The 14384-nt window shown below is 46.1% G+C and overlaps 1 protein-coding gene across 1 annotated transcript in view; it reads left to right on the plus strand.

Annotated features, from left to right (window-relative positions):
* MEGF6 (multiple EGF like domains 6) overlaps positions 1-14384 on the plus strand; it is an 82727-nt gene that overhangs the window by 13121 nt on the left and 55222 nt on the right. The window contains exon 4 of the mRNA XM_030507992.1: positions 42-146. Within this exon, the coding sequence (XP_030363852.1) occupies positions 42-146 (105 nt within the window). The remainder of the gene's footprint in view (positions 1-41; positions 147-14384) is intronic.

The following is a 14384-nucleotide window of genomic DNA, read 5'->3' on the forward strand; positions in this document are numbered from 1 at the left end:
TTCCATCCTGATCTTGGGAATTCTCTCCCTTTTCCTTGCAGCTGTCTGTGGCTACGGGGTTTGTTTCAATGGTGGGAACTGCGTAGAGGGATCGTCGCAGCTCTGTCATTGCTCCTCTGGCTTCCAAGGACCCCGCTGTCAGTACGGTAAGGAGGCTTTGCATGTTCTCTTCCTTTAATTTTCAGTTGGAAGGGGAGAGGGTAAAGAGCAAGGGATGCTCCAGTAGTATTTTTTTATCCTGGCCGTTGTTTTATCTGCAAAATTCCAATAATCTGCTCTCTACTGGTTTTGGCCACTGTTCGTAACGTTTGGGGAACTTGGATGTTTGGAAAGGAAATGCTTATCGTGACTTGCTGTGAAACACAGCCTCGCACTGTACAATAGCCTTTATTCCTGGCTGCCATCAGCAGCGGGATTTGCTGGAATCGGAGAAGGAAGCTGATTAAAATTGGGTCAAACAAAGAAACTCCGGGGTCATGGCCTGTGGAGTGAAGCTCAGCCTGGGGGAGCGTGGCGATGGGCTGCCACAAGTGTATCAGTGATACCTTGGTTAGGCTTCATGTGGGGGCTGCTAAGCTTTATTTAATTAACCTTCGTGCAATATACAAATGCTCTCCTGGAGGTGATTGAGTTTCCCATGTTTGGTAATTCACAGATGTTCTGATTTGGTAACATGAGACTCTATAGCAAACAGTCACTGAGAGCTGGAAGGGTTCCCCATGCCGCATATATGGTCAAAGAAAACCCTCCAGCCCCAGAGTGACCAGGACAGAGGGTGGGACGGTCACCATCAGAGCTCAGCAGCTCAGGGAACATGTACATCCTGCCACCATATTATAAGAGGGCAGATGCAAGTTTGGGTTGGAAGGGACCTTCCAAGGTCATCCAGTCCAACCTCCTGCAAGGCTTTTCATTATTTATAGCATTTTCCAAAAGCCACAGTCCTTGCCACAAAGAATGTGCTGATGGAGGATATGGGAAGATCTCAGCCACAAACTCATCCTTTCCCTTCATCTTCATTTCTTACTGACTCCTGTAGATGATTTTTCTTGGTAAATACTTTTTCAACACATTTCTGGAGGAAACCTAGCTGTCTGCATTCCCATCTTCTCCTTCACTGCTTGAAGTACTCAGGGTGGTTGACTTCTGTGGTGGTCAGCCAGCATTTGTGCTGGGTTTTAATGATGGGAGGCAGCTGCAGAGAAAGCTTTGGGGAAAGGCACATAATGGTTAATCATGAAACATTTTTCCTTACCTGCCACCTCTAAAAGAAGCTATCTTGGTACTGGAGATGGTGATACCTTCTTGAGAAATAGCTCACCAAAACAGAGCTGTGCAGCATTTACTGGGGTGAATCAGGGCTCTTTGGTAAAGAGGCTGTTTAATAAACAGTGTGAAAATAACCCAGAGGGAATGGAGTTGCTCCACGGTGATATTCCACGGTGTCATCCATCTTCCAGAAATCTCTGTGTCTGATCTTAGTGGTATCACTTTTTCTTTCCTGGAGGAAATAGGGATGTGTTTGTTTTAAAGGCAGGACATGCTCTGTTCTGGCCAGGCTCTTATCATACCTTTCAGCATGGGATATTTTTACTGGCCAGCCTAGAGCAGCAGCAATCCTGGGCTTACCCTGGCTGGCGAGCAGGCAGTACCCCATCAGTCTGGCTTCCAGGGGTGAGATGTTGTCCTTCCTGGACTCCCAAGCTGCTGAAAGTGATAATATTTGAGCACTGTCCATCTGCACTGAATCCTCTCACTATGAAGGCAGACCTCTTGATAGGGCCACAAGAGCTCTTTTAGGAAGGTCTGCACTACATCTTGTTTACCCGTCCAGGTTTCAACACCTTTTCTGTTGCCTCTCGGTGGCTTTTTGATCCTGTAAAGGGCTGTCACTGTGGGGATTTATCTCCCCCCCCCTACAATTTGGCATTGCCAACCTGCCATGAGTGGAGCAAAAAAGAGGAGGTTGAGCTGGACGATATTACAGTGACTGCAGAGACTGTTTCTGAACAGAAGAAGCAGCTGGGTTGTCCCAAACTCCTTGGTTATCTTCCATGTCTGGTAGATGAAAGGGTTGTAAATGGAGTGTTTGAGGTTTGGGTTGGGCTGAGGCTCTCTTTAGGAGCTCCCGTCTTTGAGCTTGGATGTAAATGACCTTTCTGCACAGGGCTGGTTGCTGGGAGGGAGAGGGTGCTGGAAAGCCTGGGCTCTGCTCCAAGCCTGCCCTGCCTTCCCAAGGGCTCCTCAGACCACCCGAGGCTTTGGAGTCTGGTTGTGTTGAACTCGGCATTCCCAGGCAGTGGAGTGGCCCTGGTGGTGCCCGAGACGTTGGCTCACCGGGGCGGGGAACGTTCATGGTAGGGATGGGGAGCATAAACCTTGTTGTTTGCCTCTCGCACTGCAAATCAGCTGCTCGGCTTCAGCGTTTGCTTATTGAACCCTTCCCGGCGGAGTGGATCGTTTCAGCAACACTCAGGCTTTGGGGGCTCCCTGTGGGAACGTTGCTGCAGGGACGGGACCCTTCCTAATTAGCCCGGCTGCGTTTTGAAGGATTGGCCAGCCCAAATCTTCTTTAGCTGTGCACAAAGGAGAGGTCAACTGTAAGCAAGCAGGGCCCGTGATTAGTGTCTGCTTTTGCAAGGCCAGCTGAAATGGCTTTGTCACCGCTTCAGGAGACCATTATTGTCTCTTTCTTTTATAGCACTGCCCTCATTTACACAAGCATTTGACATGCCCTCCGTGTTGTTTGATTGACTAACGACCCTATTTCTCCTGCTAATCTCTGGAGCTGTTCAGTTGAAGCCTTTGCAGTGTGTTAGAGCACAGGCTGCTTGGGCAGAGGGGTGGGAGAGAGGGGTTTGCAGCAGCCTTGGGGCTGGAGGTGATATCCAAAGAGAGACACGGGCCTGCAAAGCACACAGAGTTGGAATGCGAAAGGTTTTGTGTTTGGAGGAAAAGGATAAAAGGAAAACACCTTGTAGACTCGGTTCCAAAAGCCAGCTGCCTCTTTCCAAGATGGAAATATGCCACCAGCGAGCATGCACGGGTGACAATGCTTGGTTCGACTCAGGTGACTTCCCTGGTCCAAGGAGTCCTGATTTCAGAACAACAGTAGCAAGATATTGTGTTTGGTGTTTCATGGGTTTAAAGTTCACGACGCCGATTTAAAACCTATATTTGTGGGATTAAATAGTGCCAATGCTTTTTCAGCTGTCAGTTTATTGGAGAGAATACACTTTTAATAATTCCAGGGCTAAATTAAGTAGAGCACTTCTCCAACAGCCAGCAAGTCTGAATACTTTATAAACAGTCTCCTGATGCAAGGGTTTAGCCTTCTGCTGGGGAGGGGAGAAGAGCCTGTGCCCGGAGGAGATTTCTGCCAGTACATGGCACTGCCTGCAGCTCTGCCTGCTGGGATTCTCCCTCTTTTTGGCTCAGGAAGGCAGTGGAACAAGGGCAGCTTGTGCAGCACTCTGCTTCGTCCTGCGCTATCTGCTTGTCCATCAGCCAAACGTGAGGTATTTAATAGCTGGCAAACAGGTAGCACTGAGCTCTTTGAAGAAGTTAGTGAAAGGAAACAAGCCAAGTGTATGTAGGGGCTTATTCAGTTAAAAAGAAGAAGTCTTTTGTGAAGTGAGTCTTGAAGGGAAGAGGAAAGGTGCTGAAGCTGGAGGAATAGCTGGGGTCGTACCTGAGAAATGAGCTTCCTTGAGCTTCCATCTGCCAGGGAGCCTGGGGCCCAAGGTCCCTCAACAGGACGCACAACACAGCATTCGTCATGAGCTTCCTGGCACAATCTCTGGTTAGAAACCTGGACATAAATGCAGGGCAATTACTCTATCAATAACTTCATAGTTCATATGATTTGAGTTTCTAAAGGTTAACTGGAGTACAGCGAACAGCCCTTTGGATGTGCACTCACGTTTAAAGTCGTCCAACTTTGTCCAGCATCGTCGATGAGTGATGTGGTGTATGCACAGGCAAAGATATTACTGACATGCTTGTTTAAAGGAACATGATAGTGGGTGAAAAAGAGACTAAAATCTTCAGGGCTTTACTGGATTTGAAACACGGCTTTCTTGTCCTCTTCAAGCTTTCCTTGGGTTGAACTCAAGAATTAAGGATTTCATTATCATTTAAAAGAGGTGATTGAGTTCGGTGGAAGAAAAATGTATGGCTTAAGTCCTTTAGATGAATTGCAGCTCTTTGCTAAGGGGTTTTGGCAAACAAATGAGAGAGGAATCCTCTTGCTGACGTTGCACGGGTTTGAAATTTCCATGTCGTTCTTTACTGCTCCTGCATTAAGGTCTGTCAGGGATAAGAAAAGCTTGGAAGGGAATTCCTATTGTGCCATGCAGAGAAGACCACATCTCCACTTTGTTCTGAGGGATTCCTACCTGTGAGGTGCTGGATGCCATCTTCAAAGTGACACATGGGGTTTGTTTCCCTTTAGTGAGGATTGAAACTCCCCAGCACCTCCCGTGATCGCCTCCTTCATTACTGCAGTGCCAGCACCATGGCAGAATGTCGGCTCCGCGCTAATCTCCCTGCAAGGATTTCCGGGAATGTTTGCAGCCGGCTGTGACCAATTAAAAAGGGGAGGTTGTGTTTGCAAAGCAGCTCTTGGAGCTGACAGGGGTCCGAAGAGCTTTACGTTTAGGGACCTGTGTAGCCTACCCTAAGTATTTTCTTCTCCTAAACCATCTGTTGAAAGTAACGGAGCACGGAGCTGAGACAAGGGATATTTATATAGGGGAACAGATTGTTTTCCAAGCAATGAAAAATACTCCAGTCTAACAAAGGAGCACTGGGATCCCATCGTGTAATTGGCAATAAGAAGAATTTGATACCTGAATGCCAAGTAGACTGAATTAATGCTGAATCCTTGGACCATTACTGGAGAGGACGAGATCATCCCCCAGGTCAGGTAGCCAAGGGCCATCCAAGCTTACAACTGCTCACTCAGCTGGCTGGCTCCTTGAAAAGACAGCCTGATAACAAACCATGGACTGGGCCAGTCTACGGAAGGACCGTTTCTGGAGACACGGCTGAGATGTGCCTCTTCTGTCTGCTTGTGCTTGGCCACTCTCCCTTTTGCGTTTGGCTGTGTATGCAATGGAAGAGAGGTGACCCAAGGCAGCTTAATGCTCAGGACCTGCAATAGCCATGGAATTGTTTAGGTTGGAAAACACTTCTAAGATCATCAAGTCCAACTGTTAACCTAATCTTCCCTTGTTTTCTGGGGATCTCGTGAAAATTGGCGGTGCAGGATCCACACTGGCCGTAGGCACAAGAGAACAGGTTCCAACCAAAACAGGGGGTTTAGTGAGTGAAATGAGGAGTGGAGGCCAAAGTAGAAAAGATAAGCATTGCTGTAAAACCTTCCTGGGATTTTCAGAATTAATTCATGCTTACATACATAGCACGGTCTGTAATAAATCATTGGAATGTTGTGCTTCCAATTTCTGGGTTTGGAAAGGTTGGAGAAAATATTTTCTTACTCATTATGTGCTGCCTTCTCCAAGGCATTTTTTGCAGCAGTGTTCTCTAGCAGGTGATAACATCTTTTGACTAGCCTCTGAAAGTCCTTATCTCCACCTTAGCCACAGGTTTTCCTTTCATTTTTTGCTTCATTTGTTGTGTTTCAGTCTGTTTCCTCTCCTTTGGTCTCAGCGCTACTGTAGAACTTGTGTGATAATTCAAGAAAACATATGGCGAGATTCCAGTCATTACAAATACTTCTTTTTTTTCCAGGAAGGTGCTCAGAGGATTCCCGCTCCAGAGGTTTAGGTAACGAGAGTTATGTGAGAAAGGGAGGACACTTTCTGTATAGCCTTGATCCAAGTTCAAGTGCTTGAGCATTCCTCTTGTGCAATGCAGGTCTTTTCCTGGGGCACAAGCTTGCTCTTCTGTGCAGCCTTAACCCAAACTAAGTTGGTTGATAGCAGAGGAGGAGGAAAACCTCCCACTGACACCCTGACATCAAGGGTGGCACCAGCCAGCAAAGGGGTTTGTTACAGTCACTTTTTACTGTAAGGTATGTTACAAAATTCAGGTGAAAAATGGCACTATGAAGAATGGGAATCCTCCTTCTCCTGGGACTGTGGCACCAGCTTCAAAGACCAAGCTCAGGGAGTTTGCACCTTTGCAGCTCTTTTATCCTCAGCTTTCCCATGGGCTTAGCTTGTGTTCTAGTTACAGCTACATTATGATTTTCAATTAATACTGTTGTGCATAAGTATGTGTATGCAGGTGTATGAACAGTAGGATATCATACTATATATGTGGTTTATATTATATTAATACCACCAGCTGGTATTTAAGAATGCATATTGCATTTTAACAGTCCCCTCACTGGAAACATGGAAGTGATTTGCAATGCAGTGACTATCTCCCTGACTGGGGAGTCTTTATCATCCTGGCCATACATGAGACACAGACCCTTCTGGCACACCCAGACTCACGCTTCGCCAAAGCCAAGTGGCTCCACGTGCACACACGGACGCGTGCTGTGTATGGCTGTGTAGACAGTTTGCCTTTGCATAATTCAATGTTCATGGGGCCTCTGTAACCCCTTTAAAATGTGAATATAAGGGGGTTAGACCCTCTGTCTCTATAAACCAGCCAAGCTGATTTGAAGGCCAGCAAGTGTTTCTAGTTTGCTGTATATGAATGCATATTAACTGTCTGTCTTCCTGCCTCCCCAAGCTAATAAACCCTCAGTTGAATCTGGAAGCCCTCCACTCAACCCCAGAGCAGCAGGCGGCCCCGTATGGCGGTGCCAAGACGTCCCACCAAGCTCCCTTCTCCTCCATGGGCTGTCTCACACAGGCTAGACACTGGGGCTGCTGGCCTTTAGCTGCTCTCTTGAGTAACATCTTGTTGTTTTGCTTTCCCTTTATGCTGGATCACTAGCTGAAAAGCCTGGCGTGCTGCAGCGTTTAGGACACGCTCATTGCTGTTGGTTTTTGCCATTACATCCCTGTGCATGTCATTGTCCGGCTGGCTCAGCTCTGGCTGCGCACAGGCAGGGGCTGTTGGTAGTTTTGCAGTGGATGTTTTTCACCCTTCTAAGTGCATCTGCCTTGCTCAGATGCCTCCATCCAGGCTTCACAAAGAGGTCTTGTAGGTGGCAGCGACTTATAACTTACCGCACTAATTTGAGGTGGGACCACTGCGGACAATAGAAACGAACAGTGACAACAAAGAAGTAGAAACCCCCATATTTGCCAATTAAAATAGGGATTCTTTTTCTTTAGAGATTTAAGTGCTTGCTTAAAGATGGGATAGATCATTACCAGAGGTCCAAAGCACTTGTTTTGAATTGATGATAATGGAAGTCAGTCATGCTGAGTCGTGGTCCTGGTCTAATCATTGGAGATCAAAGAGCCAAAATAATGCAGCCCTGTGTAATAAACATGAGTGATGGGTAAGATGCCGGGTGCCTTTCACTGCTTTAATGGAATGGTGTGCAGTGGATAAAGGAGACGGGTGGGTCTTAAGCTGTTGAAGAGAATCCAGGGGATATGGTGCCTTTCCTCAGCATACCACTGTGTTCCGTGAGGCGAGTTGGGTTTCAGTACAGCAGATGCTGAGATAATGGAGGCCAGATGTATGTCATTAGAGGATACCTCTTTTTACCAGCTGCAAATTGTCCATCACTTCCTCTGCTGTACATTTCATCGTGAGGAGCTTGAATTCCCACAATTTACTGGTATCTCAGATGTTATCAGGCTTCTATTTAACTGATAAATAATGGGCTTGAGCAGCCCAAACCAATCACAAGTGGAAAAGGCAGATAATGTGTTGTGATTTGTATTTGTTCAGGAGCTCTGTTATGCTTTGCCTTGATAAACTTGCCCGGAAAATTATATTCTGCTTTTAACTTGTAAAATGAATGCCTAGAAAACTCCAAGGATTTCAGTGAAGGAATGCCAGAGATGTTTTTGTGCTTATGTGAGAATAAGACATGGCTTTTCACTTTACAGTCTCCAGTGTAACAGGATATGCTCTTTAAAAACACACATTTTTAAACTGCAGAAATGGCTAAAAAGAGACCACTAAGGCGTGCAGACAGTATGAATGCAGAATGCACCATGGCAGATTTGGGGATAATATCATTATCCCCAATCCATTATCAAAATACTCATACTTTACACAGGCTGTTCATTGGAAGGGAGCTGAGGTTTCTGCGAGACTTCATACATGGTGTTTGATACATTTCCATAGCACACTTAGTTAGTTTCTTAGTTTATTTACTAATTAGTTCTGGGAATACCCCACTTTCTAAGTCTTTTGCAGCTTCTTCCTTCCTGTGTGTGTTTCCCAGACACAATGCTTCAGAAAACTATTTTCTTGAAAAGGTTTGTAAGGTCATTTTATTTCAAACCTAGACAAAAGGTTCATCAGAAGGAAAACCTTGCCACTGACTTACTTTGGGAATTTACTTACAGGGAAAGAAAGACTCAGGTCTCCCACAAGGGAAGTTCTTGGAGATGTCTGTACCAACATTTCCCATTCTGAGGTACTGGAACTTTCCGTAGCTGGAAGTGCAGCGTCATTCCTGTGCAGTGCATTGGCTTGGACCTTTTTGAATGTGCTGGTGGAGAGCGGTGGTGTTTGAAATGTGTAGGAGAAACAGATGTAGAAAATGGGGTTTGGGAAACAGCAGATCAGCTAATTGTTCTGATTTAAAATGATTTAGGTGTTATCCCCCTCCATTGCGGTCTGGGAAACTGCCCTGAACTGCACAGAGGAATACTTATTCCTAGCAAATAAATACGTTATTTCCACCTTAGTTTTTCCTAGTTGCTCAGGATCTCACCTCATTAATAGTGAAGACTTTGGAATGCCAAATATTTGGAGTATCTGGGTACCAGAGGTGTACAATAGATCTCTGGGGCAGGCGGTCACTGAGCTCTATCTTTCCTCATGGAGGTGTTTGGTTCTGATTTGGTTCACCTCTCATTCTGATGGCCTGCACAGCACTGAATGTCCCTGTCAAGCAAACAGCTTTGAACTTAAACTCCTTCAAGAAGGTGAATTTCAAGTTTAAAACATTGTATTTGTGCTTTTTACTGTCTTCTTTTTTTAACTTGTGAATGTAACAAGAAGCCAGTAGCAATGACCCTTTCATTAGAGACAAAAGGAAGTGTGTATAAATGTCTTTTGTGGCTTGGCAGTGAACTTGCTGAGGACAACATAAAACGTGCTCATTAAACGGTCTTTAAACAGCATTGCTTTTTGTTTGCAGAAGCAATGTGATGTTTCGTCCCACCATTAATTGCCTAATACCAATTATGGCATAAACAAGCCATTTGCTATTGTAACATTTTCAATGTATTTTTCAAGGTTCTTACTCTTGACACCTATTGTGCATCTGGGGACGTGAGTGGCTTTTGTAGTGAAATATAAAGGATGTGATCAGTGATCAATAGTTTAACGCAGAACAAAAATGTTACTGCAGCTCTTGAGAACCTTACAAAATGCTTCCCCCCTTGGATTCTTTGTCATATTGAACTTAATTATATGGAGACAAAGAGACTAGGAGAGGATTCTATTTTCCCAGGGCCTTGCCAGTTCGGAGTAAGACATGTACTGCCCGTTGTGCATCAGGAGCTGAGTGAGCAAGTCCCAAGGGAGAGGTCCCCTCTGTGTTAGCGTTGAACGGTCAAAATGCTGCCAAGTGCCTAGAAAGACTGGGCAAAGAACAACTGTGATCACTGACCCTTCTGGTTATAACCTTTCTACCCGAGGTCACAGCCTGCTTTATGGTCTTTGAGCACTTCTGACTCTGTTCCAGACAAAAAATGGAAGTTTGCTGGAAGGAGCAGCTGATAGGCAATGCTTCAGAGCTTTGAAAGGTGCTTGGGTTTAGGGTTCCATTCAGTTTAAACCTGAGTGGTGAAATGTCTGAATGTCAAACCAATTCTTCTTGTGCCTGTACCTCTCATTTCTTACTTTGGAAGCAGAGCCTTCTCCTTTGTCTGGCTGCGGTTTGTTTATAGTGATAGCTGGGGCTTTGCTAACTTACACCTGCACCTTGTTTGTTCACACAAAACATTTCTCTTGAAATTCACTTGCCTCCACCCACTTTGCAACATCGTCGTAAACACCAGCCGGTGTATTTCCCTGGTACCTGCACTGGGGCTGTCATTTGTGGAGGCAATAGGAATAATTACATTGATGTCAACGCTTTGTTCCTTCTTTGGATGAGAGAACTGTGATTTCTTTATCCTGGTTAGTCTTCTGCTAAGAGACAAGTGTTGACCTCACATCCCAGGAGGGTGCTTTCCACACATGAGCAGCTCTGTCACATCCCTGTAGCAGCTAATAAAGCCATGGACAGACTCGGGTGCATGAAGCACCTCAGCTAGAAGGACTCGTGAGGTAGTCTAAAACATCTTTTGATGTTTTAGCTGGAGAGACCAGAGCGGCAGGTTATGTGCCTTGGCCACGGGAAAGCGAGGCAGTGAGGCTGGGATGTGTCTGGAGCCCAGATCTCCTGCCTCCCAGTGCAGGTGTGTCTGACACTCAGACCAGCTCACTCATTTCCAGCCCCTGTCTGGACTTTTTACAGCTCAGCCTGTTGCACCAGTGTTTCTTTTAAACCCTTCCACTAGATTTGGATCATTTCTAACTTGATTCTGTGTGGATCTCACTGGCTTTGGATCAGGGCAGTGCTGATGGTGAGAGCAAAGCCCTGGGCTTGCTCATTGCCTCACCTCCTCAGATGTGTGGCACTAAGTCTGGCCTAGCCTGGATGCTTTGCTGTGGGAGCAGGAGGTTTAACTGGGGTCTGTTCAGAGGCAACACACCATGGGGACACACAGCTGAAGGTCACTGCTGCCTGGTGAGCACAGAGCTTCACCCTGGCATGAGAAGCAATTAACAGCACAAACCCACTGCTTACGTTCACACCTTCATAGCTCAGCCCTGGCAAACACATCCGTGAGCTCATGGAGCTGAGGTCACTTCAGAGGTCTGGAAACTTTGAAGGACGCCTCTTCAGCTTCTTCGTAAGAGGAATACAGGTTCTTTCCCAGGAGAGCCATCTCCCCGCCTTTCCATGAAATGCAGTTTTGGCTATGGAGTAGGGAAAAAACCCCATCAAACACCAGCCCGTTTGCAGAGCTCCCGAAGGGAAGCCTTGGAAAGCCTGCCAAGAGCAGTATATTTTTATATTGCATCCATTATATATAATGTGTCAAAAAAGAATTCTCTCCACTATGGAGAGATATTTATAGTCCATAAGGTTTTATGGCAGAAGCGCAGAGTCTAAGGTTACTCTCGCCGAGACTAGTCAGGCTGCTGCCTCTGACTTCAGCAGGAGCAGGTCTTGAGAGCGGGAGGGCAGCCTTGGTGAGGGAAGATCCCGGCTGTGAAGCCCTTGGTCACTGTTTCACTGGGAAGAGCTTGTTTTGGAGGAGGCCGAGCAGCTTGAAAAGGCAATGAACCAAATGTAGCTCTGTCATGTTTTACCTGAACTGAACCACTGAAGTATTGGAGCTTAATGTTCCTCTTCTTTAAATAAATAATCACCTTAAAGAGTAGACACAATCCTTTGGAGCTTTCCATGGCACAGCCCATCATGCCCAGGAGTCAAGTTTAAGTAGACCTGCAAAGTTTATGGTCAATGTAGGTCAACGCACTGCCTTATGCAGCTTGAAGTTCAAAAAAGCCCTAACTATGGTATTGATTACATGTAATGTGGCCATCTCACATATTTATATCTGTGAGAAGTTTAACAGGAGCCAAAAATGATATTGCAATCTCTCTGGAAAGGTTGGTCTTGCTAAACAGGGGATTTCAGATTGCACGTACATGGTTGGTATGTGTGGGAATGACACCACTGTGATAACATGAACCTGTGGTCCCCAGTCTCTTGCTCCTGGAACTGTCCAAGCCTTGGCTTAAAACAGACAGTGCACATAAATACAGATGTATGTGCATGTACATGTGTGAACCTTTATGCTCACTGTTGTGTTTCCTACCTTAGCATGTCTTAACAAGCATCACAGAAATGACCTGCCCTTCCCATCATACCAGACACCGCCTGTGCTCTGTAGCTTATGAGATAATGACTGTGATAAACAAAGAGTTAGGAAAGACCAGATACATCAAAAGTGTTTAAGAAAGTACATGTAAGTGAGCAGCAAAGTGCAGATGATGTCAGTTTAGATAGAAACTTACAGAAGAAATGATGGGTGAACAAAAAAGCCTGTGGATAGCAATGAACATTGCACTGAGTAAGTTTTATCTGAGCACTGCAGGAAGCTACAGAGCTGTGAAAGATAATCTGCTCCCTGCAGACCACGGCAGATCCCATCAGGCATGTTCTTCTGAAAGGCTGAGCTCTCTTTTGGGGGAAAAAAAGAGGAAAGAGCAATTTCCTGCCGTTCCTGGCTGATCTATTACGGCTCTGGTACTGCAGAGCAGGAGGAGGCAGTCTGAGGCTGTCTGAGCATTTGATATAGTCCCTGGAAAGAGATTGAGCTTATAGATGGTGAGGTGGGAAAGGATGAGAATCTGGTTAGGAATTGTGGAAAGATGGCAAAATACATAAGCCTCCCGAACCGCTGTGAGTCCGTTCCATTGCACTGCGGCCAGAGGGAGGGGATAGAGCCTCTCTGCTCCGCTCAGGAGCAGATCCTCCAGAGCCTGCCTCACCCTTCCACTGCGGTGAGAATTCTTCCCATCCAAGAGCTGCAGAGTTATCCCTTTGGAATTAGGGAAAATTATCCCAATTTTAACCATTTTTAATCTGTATAAACTCTAACAGGTTTCTTTTTGATATTTTTTTGATGAAACAGAATGAAGTTACTTTTGTTTATTGTTTTGGCTTATGAGAGGTCACTTCCCTATCAAATAAAGGGGGAAAAAAAGGCTTTTTTAAAGCTTATAGAGTTTTTTTTGGAGAGAAATGCAGATAGAAGTTATATATATGTGTATGTATGCAATATGACACATGTTAGTGTGGATTCTGTTGGAAAACCAGATTTCACAGGTTTTATGTACTTTGGGAGAATTCTTTTCAAGAAACCACCTTCAGAAGGTATTTATGAAACCTAAATGTGCAGTCTGGGTATGGGGCTGCCCTGCCAGCAGTGCTTGACGAAGGGCTTCTGGTCTTGTAAATGCTAAACATGAAGTTTCAGTCTTGTGCTCATCTGACCTGGAGTTTGCTGTGAAGTTCCCTGCGTGGCCAGCTTGTGCTTGCTTGCAATTGTGTGTGCTGAAGAGGAAGAAGGCAGGTCTCAGGATCTGAAATGCTCAGGAAATGGAAATTCTCCCTCTGCAGTAATAATAATTAGGCAGTTAAAGATCCTTTTAGTAAAAAAAGGGAAAAGATGATGATGGGAAAAGGCAGTGATGCTGTTTCTCATTAGATAGCAGCAGACAGATCGGCCACGCAGCAGCCGATGGTTGTTGTCCCAGGGCTGGCAAATTGGACAGACAGTTTCTGAAACCAAGAATTGAAATCACTCTTCTACTGACCTATTCAGTGCAATAAGCAGCATTCCTGAAGCCAAGATTGGCATTGGATCTCTCTTGTAGCCAGAGGGAATGCACTGGAACCAGGCAAATGAGACCGTTCTCTGGAGCATCAGGGAGCAGGAGTGTCCGGCACCCGGTTACACCTCATCCTGCCAGATGATTGTCTGTGTTCACATCGGGTCAGCATCGCTGAAAGAGAGGTATTTGGGGCTGAGCCAGCTGAGGATGTGAACTTTGCATCTTACAGATAGGGAGTTCTGTTTTTCTGGGGATGATGGTCCGCAGGGAGGAGCGTGGAAGCCGTACAGCTGTCTTGCTTGGAGTGTGCAGCCCATCTCAGAGATACACTCCCCTGTGTTTATAATAAAGGATGTGTTTAAGTGAAGAACAAGTGGAGGGAGCTGCCAGTACTTAGCTGTTGGTGGGCAAGTGGCTGTGAGGTTGTGAGTTGCTGAGACCCGCCAGGGATGTCTCAGCTGTGCAAGGAGAGTCACTGCAGCAGCCTTAGGAAATGCGCAGAAGGAAGAGTCCCAGCAGCACAGAGGATTCCCTGCACATTGGGAATGAATCCAATCTACTTGCTCTATCCAAGGTGGGGAAATGGGCTGCCGAAAGCAGGAGGAACAAGAATGAAGGCAGCAGCACAGCCTGGGCTGTTTGTAGTTGAGGTTCTGCTTCTCGCTTGCTCCCCCTCGGCCGAGGTGCAGCATCCCGCTGTTGGCAAAGCGCCGGCAGCGTCTGGGTCCCTCTTGCGGCTCGTGGGAAAAGTCCCGGCAGCGCCAGAGCCTCCTCGGATGCTGAAGGGAGGAAAAAGATGGCCATAAAGGACGGGAGAAAGCAAAGAGAGTCAAACCCACCCGCACAGTGGAAGCTTTTGGCTCTGCAGA

The sequence above is a fragment of the Strigops habroptila genome, chromosome 16, assembly GCF_004027225.2.
Source record: "Strigops habroptila isolate Jane chromosome 16, bStrHab1.2.pri, whole genome shotgun sequence".
NCBI lineage: Eukaryota > Metazoa > Chordata > Aves > Psittaciformes > Psittacidae > Strigops > Strigops habroptila.